The 22,766-nt window shown below is 38.9% G+C and overlaps 1 protein-coding gene across 1 annotated transcript; it reads right to left on the bottom strand.

Annotated features, from left to right (window-relative positions):
• Nucleotides 1–1,726: 1,726 nt before the first annotated feature.
• Nucleotides 1,727–22,494, bottom strand: LOC110049631 (uncharacterized). Its single transcript, XM_089289884.1, has 14 exons — nucleotides 22,213–22,494; nucleotides 19,845–21,508; nucleotides 18,661–18,854; nucleotides 17,439–17,870; nucleotides 17,036–17,148; nucleotides 14,560–15,404; nucleotides 13,057–13,285; nucleotides 11,813–12,202; nucleotides 10,316–10,409; nucleotides 7,828–8,609; nucleotides 6,724–7,198; nucleotides 5,411–5,849; nucleotides 4,590–4,748; nucleotides 1,727–3,436 (listed from the first exon to the last, which is right to left on the bottom strand). The coding sequence occupies exons 1-14, from the start codon at nucleotides 22,252–22,254 to the stop codon at nucleotides 3,355–3,357; spliced, it is 5,940 nt and encodes a 1,979-aa protein (XP_089146010.1). The 5' UTR covers nucleotides 22,255–22,494; the 3' UTR covers nucleotides 1,727–3,354.
• Nucleotides 22,495–22,766: the final 272 nt, after the last annotated feature.

Genomic DNA, 22,766 nt, shown 5'->3' with positions numbered 1-22,766 from the left:
GTGGATATTTTCGTAAAGGAAATCACCGTTGAGTTTGTGAATTTGTGAAAATCCTTGTCCAAGAATCTAGCCAATGAAATAATGAGTCTCTAGAACTACTTTTCCTCGTGCCAGGACCCCGCCAGCTCTGAGAGGCAAGGTGGCTCAGCACTCGCTGTGAACTATAAAACCCTAAGAACTCTTACTGCGGTCAAACGCAATATTCCGATGCCAATTCGCCGCTGAAATTCCGGCTTTCGTCGCCAGTGCCGAGAGTTTGTAAGTTGGAAACGAATTTGCACAAGACTTAAGAAAACTGAACATAACAACTGAAAATAAAAGTGTCAAAAATTAGGAATTGATTAACTTGAAGGACATCAATTATTAAATTCCGAATATATATATATATACAGCGTACAGAGCTTATCTTCATTGCAAGTATTACCTTCTCCTTGGATTGCTGGAAAGTTTTACAAAAAATGGAGACCTTTACAAGCGACTGTATTGGTGGGAAATGCGCACGCGCAGTGTGCTAAACCGATATGGACTCGGCACTACAGTGGACGACAGTCCTCTGGAAAATTCTATTTTAATTTTGAGCGTCTCCCCCAAACAATGTTGGTTTTTCTATCTCTAAGACTTCGCAGACCACAGCACCCTGCACAACATTGAATAAGTCAGTTCTGAGTTTCCTTGTGCCTCTGTTTTAAAACCTGTCCTCGTGCAAAAATGAGTTTAATTTGCATGAAAATTAACCTGCAGTTGTAGTTTGAACACATTATCTTATGAATGGTTTCGCACGAAGACTCGTTTTGACAAGATAAAAAGGCAACTCGGAAATGGTCTATTGGAGGGCTGAGGTTATGTTAGGGAGGAGGAGGTTGATTTTTTTCGCTAAGTGTCATTTTTCAACTGTCTTAACTACCATTGCTGGTTAATAAACAAGTCAGTTCTCTTTAGACAACGATCCATGCCTCGTAACGTTAAGAAAACTGTTTAAACGCCGTGATATAGTTGCACTCCCAGATTCTCCTTTCTGTTTGTCATCCATCATACAAGTTTTAGTTCTGAGAATTAGAGGGTTCACCAGGAAGAAATTTCCAAGTTGATGTGTTTTTTTTTTTGATTCTCTATATTTGTCCTCTTGTTAATGCGAAACTCGAAATTCAAGGCTCATTCTAAACAAGTTTTTTTCAGCTTTATTTCAGCCGAACCCCGTTATATTGGACACCAAAAGGAATACAGAAAAAATGTTCGTTTTCAGTCAGCAGTTTAATCGCACAGTTAAGAGAAAGGTCCATGGTTCCCACAGACATCACTTTTCAAAATTCCGACTTTTCCCTAATAAAAATATCATTTCCCTGAAAAGAATAGATACAAAATGTCAAATCTAATAGCCGCTTCTAGCCTTCCTTTCTACTCGTTCGTTGACGGGTAAGTTCTCGACAAATTTTCCCTCTTCATTAAGGAAATTTTCAGTGATCCCAAATGTTTCTTCCAGCCTTCAATGGTATTAAATCAGCCGTGTTAAATTATTTCAATTTTCCTTGACTTTTCTACAAATGTCAATTTTCCCTGACTCAAAATAAAATTCCCTGACTTTTCTCTGACCTTAAAGAATTTTTTTCCCCTGATTACTTCCTGTGGCAACCCGGGAAAACGTAAGCGGTAGGGATCAAAACCATTCTCGGCCATAAAGCGGGCTTCGCATACACACAACATGAAGAGAGAAAAAACGTCTCCATCATTAGTTCACTCACTTTATTGCATGACTACTTAAACTACACACAGAAAACAAATTTCTTCAAGTCTAACTATTATCAATATCACTAACGCTGGTTTCCATATGGCAAATAAAGATCGCCTGAACAGGAGGAAATTCTAAAGCTGGACATGTGTTGATTATTACTGGGCGCATTGGGGGAGGTGCAACGAGGTGACAAGCAGGAGTGAACCTGGGAGATTTGGTGCGAATATTTCGACTAAGTTTAAGACCCTAAGAGACATTTGGTGCGCACATGTCGACAAGGTTTATGACCCTAGAAAGATTTGTTAAATGTTCAACATTTACTAAAGTAACTCCAGTAGTCATATGAAAACTAGCGTTGATTTACGGTATACATTCAACGAACATGTCTTCCTCGACTTCTTCCAATCTTTCTTCCCCAGAGAGAAATCAAAACTAGAAGACTGAATTAGTGTCATACACATTCTTAGAATAATTTCCTCGAAAGAGGAACAATTCTGATCAAGGTCGTTTAAATCATAAATACTTTACAACAGCGATTTATACAGATAATTCACACTTTCAAATATTTACAGTAAAACGTCTTAGCATCTATTTATTTTACACAAATTTGAAAAGAGTTACTGAATCTGATATCAGCCCCGTCGAATGACCAAGTTCCATTTTAAGGTTTTCAACAAACCTTGACGAAACCACCCGAAAACGTTTGGTGTCCAGTTCACAAAAAGCTTGGGAACAAGTTATGACGTTCGCTTGTGCGTCGATCATACGTCACGTTGCTTATGGCAACGGCGCACCTCCTGACAAAAACGTCGTGCTCATTCAATAAGAAACGATTATGGTTCACCCGACTAAATACTCTCTTTTGCTCGTAAAAGTTCCAACATACAGTTATACGAGGAAATTACAACATACTAAAAAGCGTCTTAAATGTGCTAAGATCTGTATTCCTCAAGTTATTGCTTGATTTGAAAAGGTTAGATACAACACGGCAGTGTAAAACAGCAACACTCCCAGTTAACGAACTTTTAGTCACCTCTTTGCCGGTCAGCATATCACATTTTGCTTATCACAAAACTAATCCTTAATTACATTAACATAAGTCGGTAGTCTAGTAACTTTAATTTGTGCTTGAACAGCTTGACCTACACTGGGATAGTCTGTGTTCTAACTCCTACCCATAGCCACATTTGTTCGATATACAATCAGTGGAGAAATCTTCCCAGATCTTTCCTTCATTTTCTTTTAAAAATAGAGCACCCTTAAAAAAGGGTTGTTAAAATTCCTGTTTGTTCGGCTTGAACATAAAACTAACACTACAAATTTGAGTAAATTAAAGGGTATTTCAGTAGAGCGCTCACATTTTTGCAGACACCGACGGCGTAAGGTGGGATGAAGCAATCACATTCACGATAACAACGTCTGTATATTAACACCAAACATATCGCGAAGCTACCAATACTCATTTGACTATTGTATTTGGAGATTTGTCCAATTGGAAAGCACGTTTATTTGGTGTCAATAGTTTTTCTGTGCAAGACCACTATAAGAAGAAATCACAAAGAAGTTCACTAAGCTAAGGATACAAAATTGTCATTCGTCTACACTAAGTCAAGGCAGTAACGTTACTAAGCCAGGTAACTGTCTGCTAAGGCCTCCATTGATGAGCGACTCACGGGGAACAAGTTGAGGTCCAAGTAATGAAGGAATCTGCCGACAGAAAGCCACATAAAATGATTAACTCTAAGATTATCACCTATCAAGCAACGTGTTTGTGATGGGAACATACTCCCGGAAATGGGTCCCTAGTATTATGAAATAACGATTGAAAACAGCTTTTCAATAAAATTGCAGTGGTTTGTAATAAAGGCTTTCGTTTTTACGTTTGTGCATCAGAATGAGATTCCATCCAGTTTAATCCTCACTATCGTTATTTATCCTCACTTTTTAACAGATTCCTACCATTTTTCAAGGGCCGTTCTCCAACATAAATAAACCAATATTGACGGCTTTCCTATAACCTTAGTACCTTTGTGAGTAACTGGAGACATGGTTTAACATTAACAACAATAATGATCTTTTGATCTCAACCACTTTTGGTGACCAGCTACGGTATATAGTTTTAATTGATATATTATATTAAGTCAAGTAAATTCAGGGCAAAATGAACGTTGTCTTGTCTTTTACCGCTTACTGTTTGATACTAAGCCGTGAACTGGAACTAGCTTGCAATGGAGGCTCATGCGGGGGGAATATCATTAATAAGAGAAGAATGTTATTTGCGTTTGAAAACACTCCCCACATTAGCCTCAGTTGCAAGCTAGGTCCAGTCCACTACCGGGAATACGAATATGGCCTTTTTGATTGGCACACTAAGCCATATTCGTATTCTCGGTATTGGACTGGAACTAGCTTGCAATTGAGGCTCACGCGGGGGAATGTCATTAAAAAGAGATTTATGTCATTTGCATTTGAAAACACTCCCCGCATTAGCCTCAGTTGCAAGCTAGTTCCAGTCCAATACCGAGAGTACTGATAACCATTAAGAGAGTATGAAAGGTAAGAGCATTAGTCCCCCATACAGGCCTGATTACCAAGGCAATCTCAAGTTATTTGTAGAACTCTCCCAGTTTGAAAATTTCAGGAGAGTTTGGAAATAACCAATCCTGTGACACGGATTACGCTCACGTGGACAGGCCAAGCAGCTTTACATGCATTTTCATCTTCCGCGAAAACATCCACGCAACGCGCGTGGTAATAACATCCGCGAAAGAACTGGGTATCTTGTCTAAAAATAACTCGAGAGGGATCCTGTTTAGAGGACTAACTCTGTTATTCTGCATCCATTCTTGTAATTATTTACCTTCTTTTGATGTTGGCAGCTTCACGAAGCCTTTCCGAGTGACACAGTAGGCGGAAGGTAGGTATGTAGTCACTCGCGACACAGCGGTGATCACAGTGGTATAGAGCAGGGATACACGAACACAGAGAACTGTGAAGCTTTCTGCGGCTTGCTATAGAACTAAATGGTAAAACAAGACCAATGAAAATAGATAACAGTGAATCCTTACTTCAATGAAATCTAACGATTACATGGTTAAGGGCCGAGGAGGACTGAAAACATTCTGTTTGTTGGCTGCCCAGCTCTACGTCAACCATGGAAAGTACCATTGTCTTTTCGCAGAGCCCTTTATCGCCCATTAATTATCAGTGGTTTATACTTCATGCACCATTACATGGTGGGTATTACCACGTTACTTGAAAATTTCCTTTGCATTGCGACAACAACATTTCATGGTTTTTAGTGCTTTTGGCGTTCTGGGAAGATGACGATCTAGGCATTAACAAACAGGCTGCTGATAAAACTTCAATCACAGGTATCTTTTTCTGCTTTGTGTGTGTGTGTGTTTTTTTGGGGGGGTGGGGGTGGAGCTAGGGGCTGGGTGGTTGTGGTTGTTGCCTATCATAAATCATACTGCATATTCTTGAAATTTTTCTGGAGAACCTGCATAACTGAGCGGCTGGGTTCGAAACGCTTAATGTATGCATGTTTCCCCAGAGAGATACTCTTAATTCTCCTTACCACGTGAAGGCTTTGTTGATAACAATAAAGGAACCAATTGTCTTGATTCAGCGCTAAATTCTCAAAACTTTCATTTCGAGCCAAGGATGAAATTCCCTTACCTTTTCTGTGTCTGAGTGAGTGCATCAAAACGCACTACAGCATTGGAATCGCGGTGAGGAAGATCCTGTGATAAGAACTTGAAATCATACTGTTCACTTTCCAGACCGGTGGAGGTTTTTTCATCCTGAGTTGAAGTTTCAATTTGTTCCAAATCTTCCACCAAAGAATTTACTTTCACACGACAGCTCTCTAAATTTGCCAACTCTAAAGCTCCTCGTAGGGACGCACGTGTATCACGAGCCAGCCAATCACTGCAGTCCTGTACAGTCAAGTGCTCGTCCGTGAGCCCAGGCTTCAGAGCTGCATCCCACCAGCCAAATTCAGCCGAGGCAGACTGAGTGTTAGAGATAGAAAGACTGGGACAGAAGGCGTCTGAGAATGACATGTTTTCTGCAAACTGCGCAAATATGTCCAGAGCTTTGGTGCAGCATCTTTCTTCTATAGAAGAAAAAGAAAAAATAAATTATATCACTGTAAAAGCTATTTAGCCCCTCCCCTTTGGGTAGAGAGCGTATTTCCCCTCAGGACTATTGAGAGGTAAGAGAGACAGTATTAGACCGTATTATAACAGAAAGTGAGCTCATTCAAATTATAAAACAGTTGGCGCTTACATAATATAATAATAATAATAATTTACCAATCTATATAGCGCATATTTACATATTCTGATCAATAGCGCTTTAGTCACCATAAAAATAAAATAAAATTATAAATTATAAAAATACTTCTTAAAAAGATAAGTCTTAAGTCGAGATTTAAAACTGTCAAGTGATGTTGCTTGACAAAGCTCTTCAGGTAGGCCATTCCAGAGTTTCGGAGCTGCTGCTGAAAATGATCTAGCCCCCAATGTTGGAAGCATCTTACCCTTGGAATGGTCCAGTAAGAGTTTACCAGTAGACCTAAGATTATATGATGAATTCGATATATACTACTTATGCCAGGCTTTCGAGTGGTATACCGCGGAATATCCCACGAATCACTTGTATTTTCTCGGTACACGCACGAACCTTTAGCCATAGAAAATACAGTGGACAACACAAGCAATGCGACATACGCGCGGCGCATGATGGGAAGCTTGGATGTGATACCCTCGAATATACAACGGCTTTCCTGAGTTCTGATTGGCTGTATTTTCTATGGCATGGTATGAAACAATAGATGCCAAGAGAGAGCCTTCTTTCAAGGTCAAATAGCAGATCACAGCACAGGATTTAGTTAATCTTGCACCCGCCTGGGAGCTAGCCAAATTATTATATTTAGCACCCCCAGGATCCTGAATCTGCAATGGTAGAAATCAATACACTTTTCATACCGTTAGTTGGCTGCTTGCAAACACGTTTTTTTCCTTTCTCAGCTCTGTGTTCAGTTTCCTCTCCATCACCTCGACCTCTTCCACTTTTACCAATCTCTTCTTTCGGCTGTGACTCACTGAAGCCCGTGTCTGTGGAGTCCTGGGAACTAGGCTTGGTGTCTCCCGATTCTTTTTCTGTCTCCTGATTGGTTTCCATGACGCTGTCGTGCTCAACATTGTTACCAGACTCCTCCATGCCGTCATCAAAGAGATTTTTATCAGAGAATATACTATCGCTCTTAAATGCTACATGCTCTGTAACAGGCACTGCTCCATCACTTCCCTCGACTTGAGGTGGATCATGTTTGGTTTCCGTTGAGGAGGTTAAAGAGCCAGCAAATAGCGGGATAAGGTCGCTTAAGTTTGCCTGGACCAAATTTACATCCAACCCTTGGGTAAAGTGTGTCAAGTGAAGCTTGGAAGACTGGACACAGTCCTATGTGAAGTAAAACAAAAAAAGCCACAAGTTACGTGAACTGCAACTAAACAGTCATATGTTTTTGGATTAATCTGATCTAACTCATTAGATAAATCAACTTTTTTTGCATGGTATAACCTTCCCTCAGAGAACCTTTGCCCATAACCGCTGGCAAATTAGCTTAAGCCATGTTCAAAACAAGGCTCACAAAACAGCCCAGATGAATTTAATCGCATGCAAAAGTTCTGCTGTTTTAAGTGGCCTCTAACGTTATGACTTCAAGACAAACTTGACTAGTTCTGACTTTTACTTTTGTTGATGAAACCCTAGTATGTGATCGTTCAGTTGAAAGCTACAGACCAAATTTTCATGTAGTAGTTTAAGGTGCTATAAAAGGTATTTCTGCTTGTAACTTTTATGTCCGTGGATGAAACCTCCGGTGTGACCATTCAGATGAAAGCTATCAAAAGAACTAAAGGCGGTGATAACTGTGTTTCAATATTTTAGAAAATGAGATTTTCACTTGGCATCACGAGAATGGTAAAGTGATTAATTCAATTACAAGGAGTTAAGTATTGTTACGCAATCTTGCTAGTAACAGCGAGCACTACATATCATAACTAACACATCAAATTTTGACAATCTACCTCAACTACATCTCCAGGTTTCTTTTTGTTTTGTAGAACTGACAGTGCGTACACGGTTGGATCAGCCACACAATTCAGCAATCCATGGGAGCTCTCAAACAGCAGTGAATCCATCAGTGGTAGCTGAGGTAACTCTTCGGCTTTCTTATCAACACTGCTAACTGGTTGACTGTCATTGGTGTCGGTGATTTCAAAGACGGAGTCAGTTGTGCCATCCGTGCATACAAGTGTCTTCTTTTTAGGATCACAAAAATCGGAATCAGAATTATCATCATCTTCGGTTTGTCGGAGGCTTCCTCTCTGTGTGGTGCGTGAACTGCGTCTTGTCCCTCTGTTCTTGATTACCTGCCAATCACTCAATGAAAGAAACATGCTTTCTTCTCCGTCGTCATTTAGAATACCGCTAGCTACAGGTGGTTCAATTTGCAGAGCATCTTGGGAAGAAGTGATGTCTGTCTTCCCGTGGTCTCTGTTACTATTACAGATAGCAGAAACATCTTGAGGCTTCGGATGCTTGTCAGCAACATCTCCTTTGTCTGGTAAACTTGCTGGCCGCTCGTATGGTATCTTGACACCCCCACCTGAAGCACACCAGAACTGCAAGGCGAGAAAAGACTTGCGGATGTCGCAGTTGTTTTGTGCCACCAAGGACTTGAGATCTTCAGGACTGACAAACATGTTGTTTGTTAAGGCCACAAGCTGTAGATGGGCAGCAAGGAGATTTATTGAAGGAGGCTTGAGGTTAATTTGTTCATATCTTCCCTCACAGCTCACCTGTGATTCTGCAGACATAATAGAACAAACAAAATTATACCAGTTGCCCTAAGATGAGTTATGATGTAATTAACGGAACACCAATGGAAGAACTCTACAAGTTCATTGTCAGACTGTTTCACTCTACCCAGGTGACAGGTAATAAAACGTAAATATTCCTAGTACTCCTGATGTAATGAAACGAGCAATTGGCACGCTGTCAACAGCTCAACCAGGCAGATCATTCGTATCTTTGAAGGACAATATCAGTGTACATGCATATCAAACAATGATGTTATAAATATTAATTCAATGTTTTCCACTTTGAAAGACTCTCTACAATGTGCTGTAACGAGGATGAACTTTCAGACTACATATTCATGGTGCAAGGTCATATAACAAAGCAAATATTTCTTTGATTGATCATAGATCACATAAACTAATGTTAGGATGAGTAACTTTGATGTAACTCTGCATCTCAATGAGCAATATCTGCAGATCAACTATCAACAGCAAGCTAATGAAGATTAACAATGCTATCTAGTAAACAAAGATCTGTAAGTTGTTTTCCCAAAGCTGTGAACCTACACAAACATATTTATAACTGGCAGGGGATTGTGCTTTGGAGACAAAGATATGTATGGAACGCTGACTCGTTTACAATGTGGAAGCAGAACAAACACTATAAAAGGTGCCCCAGGGTGCAAAGAAAACTAATTTTCTGATTTACCCTTTGGTCAAACTATAACTATGATGTACTAGCCCAAATGTCATTCTCACTAGCCCCCCAGAATTTAATCTCTTATCAGTACCTGGAAATTTCACAAACAATCAAAAGAATTGGCTAGCATGACTGTAAAATCCTCTAGCCCCAAGCTATCAGATACATGTAGGACTTTCTCTACACGCTGTGGCCACAACAGGGTCATTATGAGGTGCGATGGGCTTATCCTGAGTGCTGCAAACTTCTGATTAAGAAGCTATTATATGTGCACTGGCCTGGACATTGTGGTGTGCCCTATGGCAGGACACTTGACTGGGACTCTATAACTTCAAGGAAACTCCAAAATACATGTATTGGGGGTGAGGGTAACCTGTAGTACAAGAGCATCCCAATAGGGAGTAGCAGAAGCAATACGTTTGGTAATTCACTCTCAGGCTATGGAAACACATGGAGTGGAACACGTTGGCCTGAGTGCAGACTGTAGGTAGGTAGACTGTAATGACAGAGTGTATACTTTTCAGAACAATTACAGGATGTACCAATCAAGTACACTGTATGAATGATTTGGATTGATGTAAGTCAAAATAGTGTGATTATTGTCCCTTAAATATAGCAAACTGACCAATAAGGTGAGATTTCCAAGAAAAACTGGAGAGGTTTTCAATTGAGTGTCGTAAAACCAAAGCCAAACCAATTACTTACCGATTAGACTACTCGGCCAATCTCAAACCATAGAAAAACCAAAACCAAAGTAATTGCCTGATTACTTTCGGAAATCAATTGACAACCTAGACTCAATTACAGCCGCTGATCAGGAAACGAGCCCAAACTCCTCCCCTGAACTTTTATCGGAAAGGAACAAAGACTGGGCATGAGAGAGCAGCAGAAATCGAGCCTATTGAAAACCGCTCTAAGTAATACTGTATTGAAATCAATTCAAGGTCAATCACTTCATGAATACAGTTCCAACCAAAACACTAGAGTTCCCCAGACTCTGACTTTTTCTCTCACCTGTGCTAATCAAAACTATTGGACACTTGGCATTCTGCATGAAGGAGTTCACAGCCATCCAGAAACTCTTGTCTTCTTCAAAAATGACATCAACCTAAGAAATAAAGATAAGACGGACATGAAGATAAATAAAGATAAGACATTGCCGGTATCCAACTCCTTTGACCTCTTTGTTAAAACAAGTTGAGTTTGATAGTAAAGATCTATTTTAATTGTGTACAGTCAGAATCTATTGAGTCTAAATTGACTCCAAGTAAGTTCCAAGTCCGATCCAAATGACAAAGGCATTGATTTCATTATCAATGGATATTTATCATTCTGTACTCTGAGCTAAAAAAAATAATAAAAATAGACTATGAGCTGACAAGTAGTCACACCTGACTCAATCAATAGGTTACCGGTACCTCCAATTTTGTAAGGATGTTGTACATGTATGGCATGTAATCTTAATTGTCTCTCAATTACATGTACTATGCACACTGTGATAATCAAATTAATGGCCTGCAAAAATTTGAAGCTATTTTTTCATCAAATGATTTACAACCAAGTGATTTATTGCAGAGGTTTCCTTACTGTTCACAACAAATAAATATGTAAAAACTTTTCATTTTCTAAACCTGCTAATGACTTAGCATTGATTTTGAATTGAATAATTTTACTTTTGACATTTGTCACTCATTCAGAGCTGCACCACATAACTTGAAATGCCAGATGCACAGTAGAGATATCATATTTTACATATCTCATCTTCTTGGCCTATACTGTAAGTTTCTTGTTTTTTCCCCTTCAAGATATTAATCGAAGGAGTAAGAGGAATATGTACAATTAGTATAATTTCCAGAGGTGAATATAAGAATTGGACATTCAAATTGGCTGAAAAGCTCAGCTTATGACACTATATACACCATACTAGGCAGTGAAGCTAGGTCGTTAATATAACATTTTTAAGCTGGTTACTAAGCTCGCCACCTTTGCTATCTCGGCAAGTAATCACGGTGGACAGTGAATGAAAGTTGCATTATTTTATTGGAAGTACATCACTCCAGTCAAGGATATTTGAAAGCAAGGGGAATTTTCAAAATGACTACTGTGGCCCTTGGATCAAAACAATTATTTGCCTCAGGCACAGTGAACATTAGTGAATATTTACCTTGACTTCGTCTCAGTACATATTCACCAATGTTCGCTTCGCCTTTGGCGAATAATCGTTGAATAAATTGCTCCTTGAACATGGGCCTGAGCAACCGAATATACCTGTAACTAATAGACTCTATTCATAAATGGCTGCCAATTATTTTGTAAGTATTAATTAGCCCAACTAACCTTGTTTTTGAGTTGATAAGAATTTTTTCTCTCAAACGAGGTTAGCTGGGCTAATTTAAATGCATAAAAAAGAATTTTAAAATTGGCAGCCATTTATGAATAGGGTCTATGGAGAGCAATGTGTTCCCTGAAATCACAAGTGTTGTTAGATTGATTTAAAACAAGAGTACAAACCTCTTCAAACAAAATCAGTGATGCTGCCTTAGAAGACAAACTTGAACATGACTCAGTATCGTCATTAACAGCTTCAGGTGGCTGCTTTAGAATAGATCTGCCTTTTCCCTTAGATTCATCTTTTTTCTTCTCTTTCACCTTTTGCTTTTTCTTTCCTTTCTCGCCTTTCTTGGGCTCTGTGTCAGACATATTTGCATTTGTGCTCAAAAATGCACCCAGGGGTCCAGATGCTGGGGATGAATTGTTCACAGGTTTCTTGAAGAGTCCTGCAAACGACGCTTGAGGGGTAGGACCCTTGTTATTGATCACAAGGTGTGACTGGGTGGCTTCTTCCAGCTGTGACAAAATGTGTTTGCCCGAACGCTTGGATGAACTATTCACCTCAAACACCTGCAGAACCACAAATTCAAATAGTTACATGTATAACAGTCCAACATGTACAACACAGAAGCCCTTGAGTAAAGATTGATTGATTGATTAATTAATTAATTAATTAAAACCTTTCAGGCTTATTGTATTAATCATGTACATAGATTAGATTTCTAAGGTATTGATATGCACACCACTAAAAGACATTTGGGTTCAATGACTGAATTCAAATACACTACAACTGTGTACAGTACAGTGGTATCTTTGAAGTCAAATAGATGCATATATGCAAGTCTTGCAACTAAAAAAGTGTACAGATAACAACAACAACACAGTAGGTCAAAACACTACACAAAGACTGGATTCAAAATTTGTTATGAGCAACATCCAATTCCAGTCTCATCATGGTGCACTACTACAGGGCTCGAAAAAAACTTGAATTCCACCTTGTCTTTGGGATAAGTATCTCTCTCAAATAATGCCTGCCCCAGAAAAGTCTTAGTTTGCTCTTTTAATGATTTAGTTGGTTGACGACGTGCCTGATCCTTTGCCCATCAGGCAAGTGAGAAGGAAATGTTACTTGCCCAGAAGGAAAATCTAATTGTCCCGGATGACTGGATGACACTTTTTTTGAGCCCTGCCTGCAGACAAATCTGAGGCCTTATGCATCCCATAGCATGTTTGAGGACAGCAAGATGATGATAATGATGATAATAACAACACAAATGACGTGATAGCAAAAATGTGGGACCAAGATGTTCTGCTTTTAACTTAAATCTGAATCTCGAGTATAAACAGGATCTCACAAAGATGAGTAAGAGAAATGACTGGCCACTATAATTATAATTAAGTATTTTAATGTGACTAGGACGTACCTTGTAGCCAAGTTCCTCTGCACATGCATAAACCATGGCTGTCTTCCCTACTCCTGTGGGGCCAGAAATAAACATGGCAGTACTGAGTCTGACCCCTTCAGTGTCATTGTCTTCTGATGCATTGTCGCTCATCTGGAAGTCGGAGTCACTGTCATTGTCCCACCACTCCAGTGTGTGAGTTGAGGCTTGGTTGCTAGTTGTTGACTTCCCTTTCTGCTTAGCCAAAAGCCTACAAAAATAACAAGATTAACAAGCTCAAAACATTAAAGTTTAATTATTGCTTTTCTGGTAAAAAGGTACAGCAAGAGAGAAGGTTTAGAACAGGAATCTGGTGGTACGCCAAGACAGCATTAGAAGAAAATAAAGACAAATATGAATGCATCACAGTATTCTTAGAGTAGTGTTGACATCATCTGTGTTTATTTATGTCATGCATGATCCTACAGAAGCCTTGTATGATAGAGATCTCCAGTAGCAATAATCTAATAGCTTGCAAAGATTAGTACTGCTGTAGTCACTGGGATTTTTAAGTTGCACAGCAATACAGGTAACTACTCAAGGTGCATCATAATAATTATTTACGTCACTTCAGACAGTCGACTGAAGTGCTTTTGCCATAAAATTTCAATAACGAGCCCCTCCAAACAGTAAACCCAACTGAAAATAAGTCTGCCAAATTTAGATGTAAAAAATCCTTTCTGATCAATAATAAGCCATTCTGAGGATAAGTCCAATTCTTTCGATATCATAAAGCCTCATGCTGTGTTTTGTATTTTATCTCATAACAATATGATGACTGTTGTTCTTGCTCAAGTTTGTGTTTCATTTCATTACGTTTAGAGAGTTTTAACATACATTATTCTTATGTACTTTTATGATTTTTCAGCATTTAAGTGCCTTAAAACATTCAAAGTGCAAAATTCCTCCCACTGATAAGCTTCTTGTAAGTAATTGAGCCTCGCCAAAAATACGTGTACAAGTAAGTCCACCCAGAGACCCTTTTCAGGCCTCATTTTTTAATAGAATTATAAAACACTGGAACATTGTCTGTAATCTAGCCCCTCAAGACAACTTTTCTAGTCTAAGTATGTTAAAAAAATTTTACTTTACTGTATAATATTGACTTGCCCTGCAGCTGGTTCCTCTCCCGTAACTGCCCCTGCCACCGCTCTTAATTTTACCTGACTGATTTTATTTGCACCTCACTGTGCACTATAAGTAATTAATTAGACTTATTGTAATTTTATTAAATTTTTGATTTCTTATCAGATTTGTTTATTAGATTTTGGATTACACCCTGCATGGGATGTTTGCACAATCCCTTTAGGTCTTTTCATTTCTACTATTGATTACTACCATATATATGTATATATTTAACTCATGAGACCAATAAAGTTGATAGACTTAGACTTTTGTGCAAAAGGAGGCCCAGGGATTACTATCAGAATTTTACAGCCTATTTAGCAGTTGATCTATCTACTGCCTTCTTTATACTGGTATTACCTTTTCTGTTGCTGCAGCTCCTTCCTCAGAGTTTTCTCTCTTTTTACCTTCCATTCTTCCAGCCAGGATCTCAGTTTACTTACAGCTGATGCATTAGCCATGACCTCAGTGGAGTGGAGTGGATGAAACAAATCAGTCCACAGTGTATCATTGACAAACCCCTCTATACTGTTCTTCTCCTTGTTGGAGGCAACCAGTACATCTGATTCAAAGGGATTGCCTTGTTCTATGGATGGCTCAGATGTTTCTTTTGTTTCTTTCTGGTGATCACTTGTTCTTCTTCTTTTCTTCCTGCTTGAGGTTGGCTCTACCTGCTCCAAATTATCCACACTTTCAGATTCTAAACATGTCTTCTTTTTCTGGAGTCTTGTGGACAATCTTCTTCCCTTTGTGCCCTTTTCCTGACCTTGGTCATTCTCTTCTTCTCTTCCCCTCTTCTTGCATGATTTGTTCACAGATCGATCCATTAGCAGACCTTGACTTTCACATGGCAATGACATGGGGGACTGCTCACTTTTTCTTGCAACCTTCTTCTCTTGGAAGACACCCCCATCACTTGACAATCTCCTCTTTACTTTCCCTTTCTTTCTGTTTACAAGATCATGCTTTTCTTCACTGTCATCAAATGGTTTTGGATTGCTCTTTCTGTCATTCACTGGTGCAGTGTTCTCGGTGGCAACCTGCTTGCTTTCAACTGCAGCACAGGATTTTTTGTGCTTTTCCAGCTTTGAGGCATATCGTTTGTAAAGTTTCCTCAGTGGTACACCAGGGTAGAACAGTGCCAGCTCTAAAAGAACTCTTTTAGTGACTGCCTCAGGGAAATTCTGTTGTGTAGTTCCTCTTTCCTGCAAAATTGATCATGATAGGTAAAAACAAAATATAGAGCGTGTGCATTGTCACACAATAAAAAATAAAATCCAAACCCATTCAGTGGATTAAGTCAAGAAATTGTGATATTATAGATGATAAATAAAGAAGACAGTTCTCCAAGTTTAAGGTGTGTGCGTTCTTCCAAAGATAAAATATTCGTTGAAATGTTCCACGCAAAATCATAGAGCCTAGTATAGAGTATGGAGTATGGAGGACCTCCTCAGTCCTCCAATATGGCAGCTGGAAAATAGTGTAAACATCTGGAACTTACTTTGTCTATGTAGACATTTGATTATCTGAACCACACCAAAAAACATTTACACAAGCACTTTCCTAATACTTTAACTCCTAAAATGGCTAAAAATCACAAGATAAGAGTATATTTTTTGACAAACGCAATCTTAGCTTCATGTCACACACAACCATAACTCCAAAATTCAAAATGCACTGGTTTCCAAACGAAGGACGCTATTGAGCTGGAAAGTTGTAAACGGATATAAATTTAGTACCTCTTATGCCTGATGAGGATAAAACCTTAAGGGGCTCTTTAGTTTTGGATTTGAGAATTTGATGGCCAGGGTCCGAAATTAACTTTTTTATGCAGGTGCCAAGTGGCGACTGAAATATTTTTTTCAGTCGCCAAAAAGTGGTTCATAAAATTTTGTTTCATAGCGAAATACGTAAATGTTAAGTTTCTAAAATGTTCTCATCAGACGTGCATGTATAAAGGCATTAAATTAGCATGTAGATTACATTGAAAAGGAGTTTTGTTAGATAGAGAGCTCATTTAGTTTGGAGACTTAACAAGAAACCACTTCCTTTTGACACACTTACCAGTACGAAGCAAACGAAGCCTCAAGAAAACATGCGTGGACAAGCGGCCATATTGCTCGTTCCAGGCCACTTCAGAACAAAATTGTTCGTACCAGTCTCCTGACGTTGATAATCATTAACTTTGTTTGTCGAAAATTTATGAAGAAATGAAATTTTAATCATTTGGCATTCTGATTCTCACGCTATGTCCAAGTCTTGAATGAAGTTTTTTGCATTTTCTTGATTGCCAGACTGCAAAGCGTTTTGGAAAGTTTGTAGAGTGCCAGGAAACATGACGGTTCATTGAATGTTCAATTGCGAAAGGAAAGCACGTGTTACACACTGCACCCACGGTATGGCTGTAAGATGAAACCACTGAAAACATGGCGGTCGCTAAATTTCGATTTCAGTGCGCGGATTACAACGTTTTTGAAAGTCATTTAATGACATTCATACCATTACTTTTTTTATCTCAATTATTTTATATTAGGAAAAAACTTTGACAAGACTAGAGGTAAGTTTCTTGTCAAAATCAAACGCGCAATTTGTCGATTTAATTCCTTGAGCCGTGGTTCAAAACATTGCCACGACACTAAAAGTTAGTCACCAGTAGGCGACTGGCTTTGAAATTCTGGTCGCCAGTGCTAAATTTTCAGTCGCATTGGCGACCAGCTGGTCGCAATTTCGGACCCTGATGATGTCACGTGAACACACTCTATTATTAGCCCCTGTTACAAGATGAGTAGGAATTACCATTATATATTAAAATATTTAAGTTAAATATTTTTCTTACCAGTTTCAAGGGGTCACACAAAGACTGCTTCTCCTGCTCCTGCCTTTTTCCACAAAACATCACCCTATCCTCTACCAACAATGAGGTGCTTGCAGAGAAATCTGCAAGTGAACCTGTTGAAATTAGAAGATTACAATTATATTATAGGTCCACACCTAACGGTCACACATGCTGAAAAAACCTTACTGGGTGAGGATTTTGTAACTCACCAAACAAAGCCAAAGTAGTGCTATAAAGTAGAGCTAAAGTAGGCATGCAGGCACTTGTGATGGTAGCTGATTACAGCAAGCAATATGTGATAAACATGAGCAAAATATCTAACATACGATGAAAGTGTGACTTTCAGAAATTTGTGCAGTTGAGCATACACTGTAAAAGATAGACAATCTCAAATGAAACTTACCATCTAATGACAAATTGTGAGAGAAATCATCAGATTTGTTATACTTCCCAACAGGCCAAGGAAGACTCCAGAAATTGACCCCACAAGAAACATCCTCATCTCTTTGAATCACGTGACTAACTAGTGGCCATGGTGCTGGAAGAGCTTCTGCAGCAGTAGCTGTTGGCAGCATCTTCTGAGAACATGCCCCAGTAAATAATGCCTTGAAAGCTCTGTTTGCAGCTTCCTGCTCAGCAGCTGATTTCGCTTTGCGTGGAGAAGAATCCAAATCACTGGTACCACACATCTTTGTTGCATTATCTAAGGTTACTACTGAGGATACTGTAGAAGACAGAACTGAATCTCCAGGCATTGTAGGAAGTTGTTCTTCAGCTTCAGGTTTAGGAGGTACAGGTTTCCTCTTGAGAAATATGGAGGCTAATGCCTTAGGCTCTGAAAATGAAGATTTAGGTATTTTGACCAAGCTTAAAAAATCAATTTTTATTTGGTCAAGTCTGTACAGTCGAACCTCGATTATCCGTGCCTCGATTATCTGGATTTCTTGATTATCCGGACTTTTTATCTAGGCCCAATTTTGTCATGAATATTTATTAGTCACGCTCAAGATCCGTAGCAATATTCTTTTTAAAACTATAGCATTGAAATGTGCAGTCAAAAGCAAGTTTGTTTTGCTTTTAAAGAGCAAAAGTGGAGCTTGCACGTGTCGTAACTAATGAAGGACACTCAAATGAGTTCTGATTGGCTAAGAGTTGAGTGGTTCAAGATGTGCAGTACACCATATTGTTTTCCAAACGATTTGTAAAAGTGCTGTTTAACGAGTTAATGTTGCTTTATTTAAACAGTTCTTAATATTTCCGATTATCCAGACCCTCGATTATGCAGACTATTTCGTCTAGTTCCAATGAGTCTGCATAATCAAGGTTCGACTGTATTCAAGCCCAGCAGTGTATCAAGTAAGTGTCTTTCTCTCTGATTGCAGTAGCAAGAATTGACAAGATGCACTGCTTGTATTTTCTACATCTCTGGATGAGGGGAATGATACCAATAAAGAATAGCCTTGTACAGCTTAATGTCACCAGTGTGTGATTTTGGAGGTCAAATTGCAGAGATCTCTCAAGCAGAGGATATTATTTACCATGCACCAAGAGAGTTCAGTTTACTCATTTAGCGACTGTGGACCATTCCCAAGATAATAAACATTTTAGCGTAATTTACTACCTACCAGTACAAAGGCTGGTCTCCTTGTGATGTAAGTCCCCTGTTCCCATCTCTCTTCTGCTGTCGTCTGTGTTCTTTTCACTGCTAGCTGTGTTCTGGCTATCAGTGCTTGACAGTGACTCACTTGGTAGACCTTTCTGTTTCTTTTCATCTCCTTTCCTGTTAATCCTGTCTGCATCTTCAGTATTGTTGGAGTCACTGTTATTAAAATCAAATAATAACAATAATTTAATAATAATATTATCACTCACAATTTGGAAGGAAAACCCACCTTTCTTGAGTATCCTTCTAGACATCAAATGTCTCTCAGTTACTTCTTTTCAATTTATTTTTAGTCTGGGCATGCACTAAGCTGTGTTCTGGGGTGAATCCTGAATAATTAAAATCTCACGGTTTCCAGGACTGTCAATAAGCGCCATAACCCGCTGCATCTGTTTCGGCTGAGCATACTAGGTGGGCCTTTGATGTTACAAGTTAACTTGCCTGTAGTCAATGCATTGCACCCATAAAGTAACAAGTTTGCTATGGGTGTGAAGACCAAGGCTACAGGTGAATCAAAACTTAATGACAGCCCTGGTTTCCTCCCAGCCCACCCCTTGTAACCCTACCAATAACAGCATAGAACAGATAACAGTAATAAATAGAGTAAAAATAGACCCTTCACAGAGTCTAATGGATTAAGTCATCAAGATGCCATATTGCAGCTCCATCTGGTACATCACAACCTATCAGCATTCTTGTTCAACAACAGACAGTGGTGTAAACGTTTAATGCCTTAGACTCCAGATTGTATGGTCTGGAATTGAGAGATGATCATGATCATTTGGTTAAGTTTTAAAGCAGGACACTTAAGACGCTCTTATAGTGTTACCAGAAAATTGTTGGGGAAACCTGACAGAATCCTTGGGGGTAGGCAGTGATGGAAACTGGAATAAGCTCTGGCACATAAGCATTTCAGCTTGTATCCCAAAAAATCATTGGTACAAATTCCTCTCCCTGGGTGGAAAGAGTAGATTAAGAAAAGCAGTGTGAAGCAAAGTAGTTGCCGAAGAACAGAACAGTGACCCCAGTTTTTTTTTTTTTTTAATTTGAACCCCTTGAACCAGACCAACACAGGGAGACCACAAGAAACCTACAGTGTAATCTGATAAGTACTGTACTATTTTTCTACATAAATATTGAACATACCATACTGAAGTTTGCTGACACTCTGCAGAAAGTGACTCTAGTGGTAGGGAAGTTACATCACTTTTCATTTTCTTCTTTGGTTTTTGAACCTTTTTATCCTTGATTTCTGTGGAAGTATTTTCACAATCTTTCCTTTGCTCTTTCCTTCTTTTTCCTCTAATTTGTGCTTTTTCCAAGGGCTGAAAATCAATCTCGTCAACATCAGCACCCTCATTAGCAACTACACTCCCAGTTACTTTCTCTGTGACTGAAGAACTTTTTCTTCCAGATTTTCTTCCTCTCTTGGCACTTTTATTACTTCCTTTAGTCACAGTCACCTCTACAAGAGAAACATCAGTTTGGTCTTCCTCATTGTTGACTTTACTTTTAACTTTAGTCTTTTTTCTTCCTCTTTTAGATTTAGACACTTCAACTACTTCTTCGCATTTTTCACTAACAAAAGATTCATCACTTCCACATTTAACCAACTCACTCCCAGCACTCTTAAGTTTTCTTGTTTTCCTAGTACTCTTACTCTTTGATTGCTCCTCACAATTTACTACATCACTGCTAGCATAGTCAGATTCTAATGAAAATTCAGTGTCTTTCCTCTTGCTTGCACGGATACTCAGTTTAAATTCAAAAGACTTTTTCTTGGATTTTTGTTTTGAGGAGCAGTCTTGATTTTCCAACACTTTAGACTCCAAATCAGACTCTAACTGTGAATCCATGCTGCTTGGACTCTTCCTTAACCTTCCTTTTCTCATCAAGAAGTCAAATGCATTTGTCTCAGATGAAGAATCTCCTGATGATGCTGGCAACTTGGACTGAAGTGCTCCCTTGTTATCAACAATCTCACAAGAACCCGATATTTCTGACTTGCTGTCAGATGCTATTATAGCTGTATCAGAGGCTTCTACCAACAAACTCTCTGTCCTTTGATCTTCCAGTTTTTGAACCCTTTGACTTTTCATTAAAACATCAAAGGCACTAGTTTTCATTTGGTTAGGTTTTTCACATTTCTCTAAAGCTTTTGATTCATTGTCTGACTTAACTTTCTCTGTGTGTTGTTCCACGTGTTTCTCAATAACATGTTTGGATAAGTTAGACTTCTCTATGTGAACAGCTTCACTTTCTTTGTCCCTGTTACTGCTCAATTCTGAAACATTTCCTTCATTTTCTTGAGCATTTCTAACATTGTTTCTTGATCTAATTTTTGCCTTCTTTTTAGCAGACTTTTGCACTTGTATCGTTTTTATATCAAATGGACTTTTACCGCCATCTTCAAAATCAGAGCCTGAACTATTCAAAGTCTTTGAGGAGTTATGCACAGCACAAGTAACAGACCACTTGGGTTTTGGTCGTCTCAGGTTTACCAGATCTTCTTGGGATGATGCATCATGCAATGTAGCTTTTCCTGACAGATTAAGCATTTTCTTTTTTGAAGTTTGACCATGGCCACTACTGATTGAGCACAAAGCTTCAGACTCTTGAACTATTGCAATCTTTGATTTACTGACACAAATGTTGCTTTCAGTAGCTTGACCTGATTCTTTATAGGTATTCGATGATATTTCATTTCCCAACCTCGTTTCTGTATCTTGCTTTGTTTTAACTGGATGAAAAAATGCATTGATAAGTCCAGTCTTCTTAATTTCTTTATGACCTCTGCCTGCATCATCACCCTGCAGGAAAAAGAAATAGCCCAAAATAACAATCAGTTACATAATTTTGGAAAAATTTTAATTCTCACTCACACTGTGGGGTTAATGTGACTTTTTGTAGGAAACACATTCAGATACATCAACAGGTGTGCTTATATGTGTTTATTTCAGGAAAAGTTGTTTCCCCCACCCAGGGCTACCTTGCCTACCACAATAAGACAACTTGCCTCACCAAGTTGTTATCTCACCCCTCCTTCCTCCACCTCACCAAGTTGTTATCGTCACCCCATCTCTTAGACAGCCCAGGTATAATTCATATAGACAGTTGTTTGAAAAGAAAAAAGTTAATTCTCCCAGGGTAATTCAGAGGTGGGTTGCCTCAGATACCTAAGACCTTATGAATAGGCTCTCAGGGAAGCACCCAGTAATGCCCCTTGGCATCCATTTAACAGTCAGTATTTGAAACTGACTGTATCGCTTTAATATGCAATGTTTAGCATTTACTTCACCTGGATTAAGTTTCAAAGAAAGAGAATAGCAGGGCAAAGAAAAGCAAAAGAAAAAGTACAATCCCAGAGTGAATCAGACCTAACAAATTGCGAAAAGTTAAATCTACATTCGACATGGCCCATTATTATTACCACAGGTAAAGCTCTAATTTAGGTTTATTTTAACTGTCATTTAATAACGTGATATAAAGAATCTCACAAATTTACACTACTTACCGTTACTACAAGCTCTGTTTCTTCGCCAACCATTGTTGACATCGGATTTTTGTCGCTTGAATTGCGTGGCTACAAGCGTTTTCCTTGCATAGCGTTTAGTTTTCCCAACATCGAACACGCCAGTGATCCCGAAAAACAATAATTTCGTGGAAATCAACAAAACTTTTTCCAGTAATGACAGATTTGCCTTCAATAACCTGATCAAAGTGTCGTTTTCACTGCGAATTCGGACAACGAACGCTTCGCGAATCATTTCGCGCCATTTTGAACCCGAGCCCGCGTAACATTATGGAGCCCAGACTCCTGCCACCTTCTCGCGTTAAGGAAGCGCCAAAAATTTTGAAGAAATTTTGAAAGATCACAGATATTTACGGCAAATTCTTACTTTTTTTCACAAAGCAGGCGTTTTTGCCGAGGTTATTTTTGAAATTGGAGGAACGTGTAATCTGACCAAAAGGGTGAGGTTTTATTGGATGCTCTTTATACCTTTCAAAAAGATTTCAAATTTCGGATCAAGTGGCCCGGGTACGAGCGCTGGCCAGGGACATTGTGTT

This window comes from Orbicella faveolata, unplaced genomic scaffold, assembly GCF_042242905.1.
Source record: "Orbicella faveolata isolate gen_17 unplaced genomic scaffold, um_ofav_v1 contig_2, whole genome shotgun sequence".
NCBI lineage: Eukaryota > Metazoa > Cnidaria > Anthozoa > Scleractinia > Merulinidae > Orbicella > Orbicella faveolata.
The sequence above is the reverse complement of the archived record's forward strand: the minus strand, read 5'-3'. Positions and strand labels throughout refer to the sequence as shown.

Coding starts and splice junctions, on each gene's coding strand:
- LOC110049631 (XM_089289884.1), bottom strand. CDS start 22,254: ATGTCAACAATGGTTGGCGAAGAAACAGAGCTTGTAGTAACG. Junction 7,199..7,827: donor AACCTGGAGATGTAGTTGAG/GTAGATTGTCAA, acceptor TACTTCACATAG/GACTGTGTCCAGTCTTCCAA. Junction 5,850..6,723: donor TTGCAAGCAGCCAACTAACG/GTATGAAAAGTG, acceptor TTTCTTCTATAG/AAGAAAGATGCTGCACCAAA.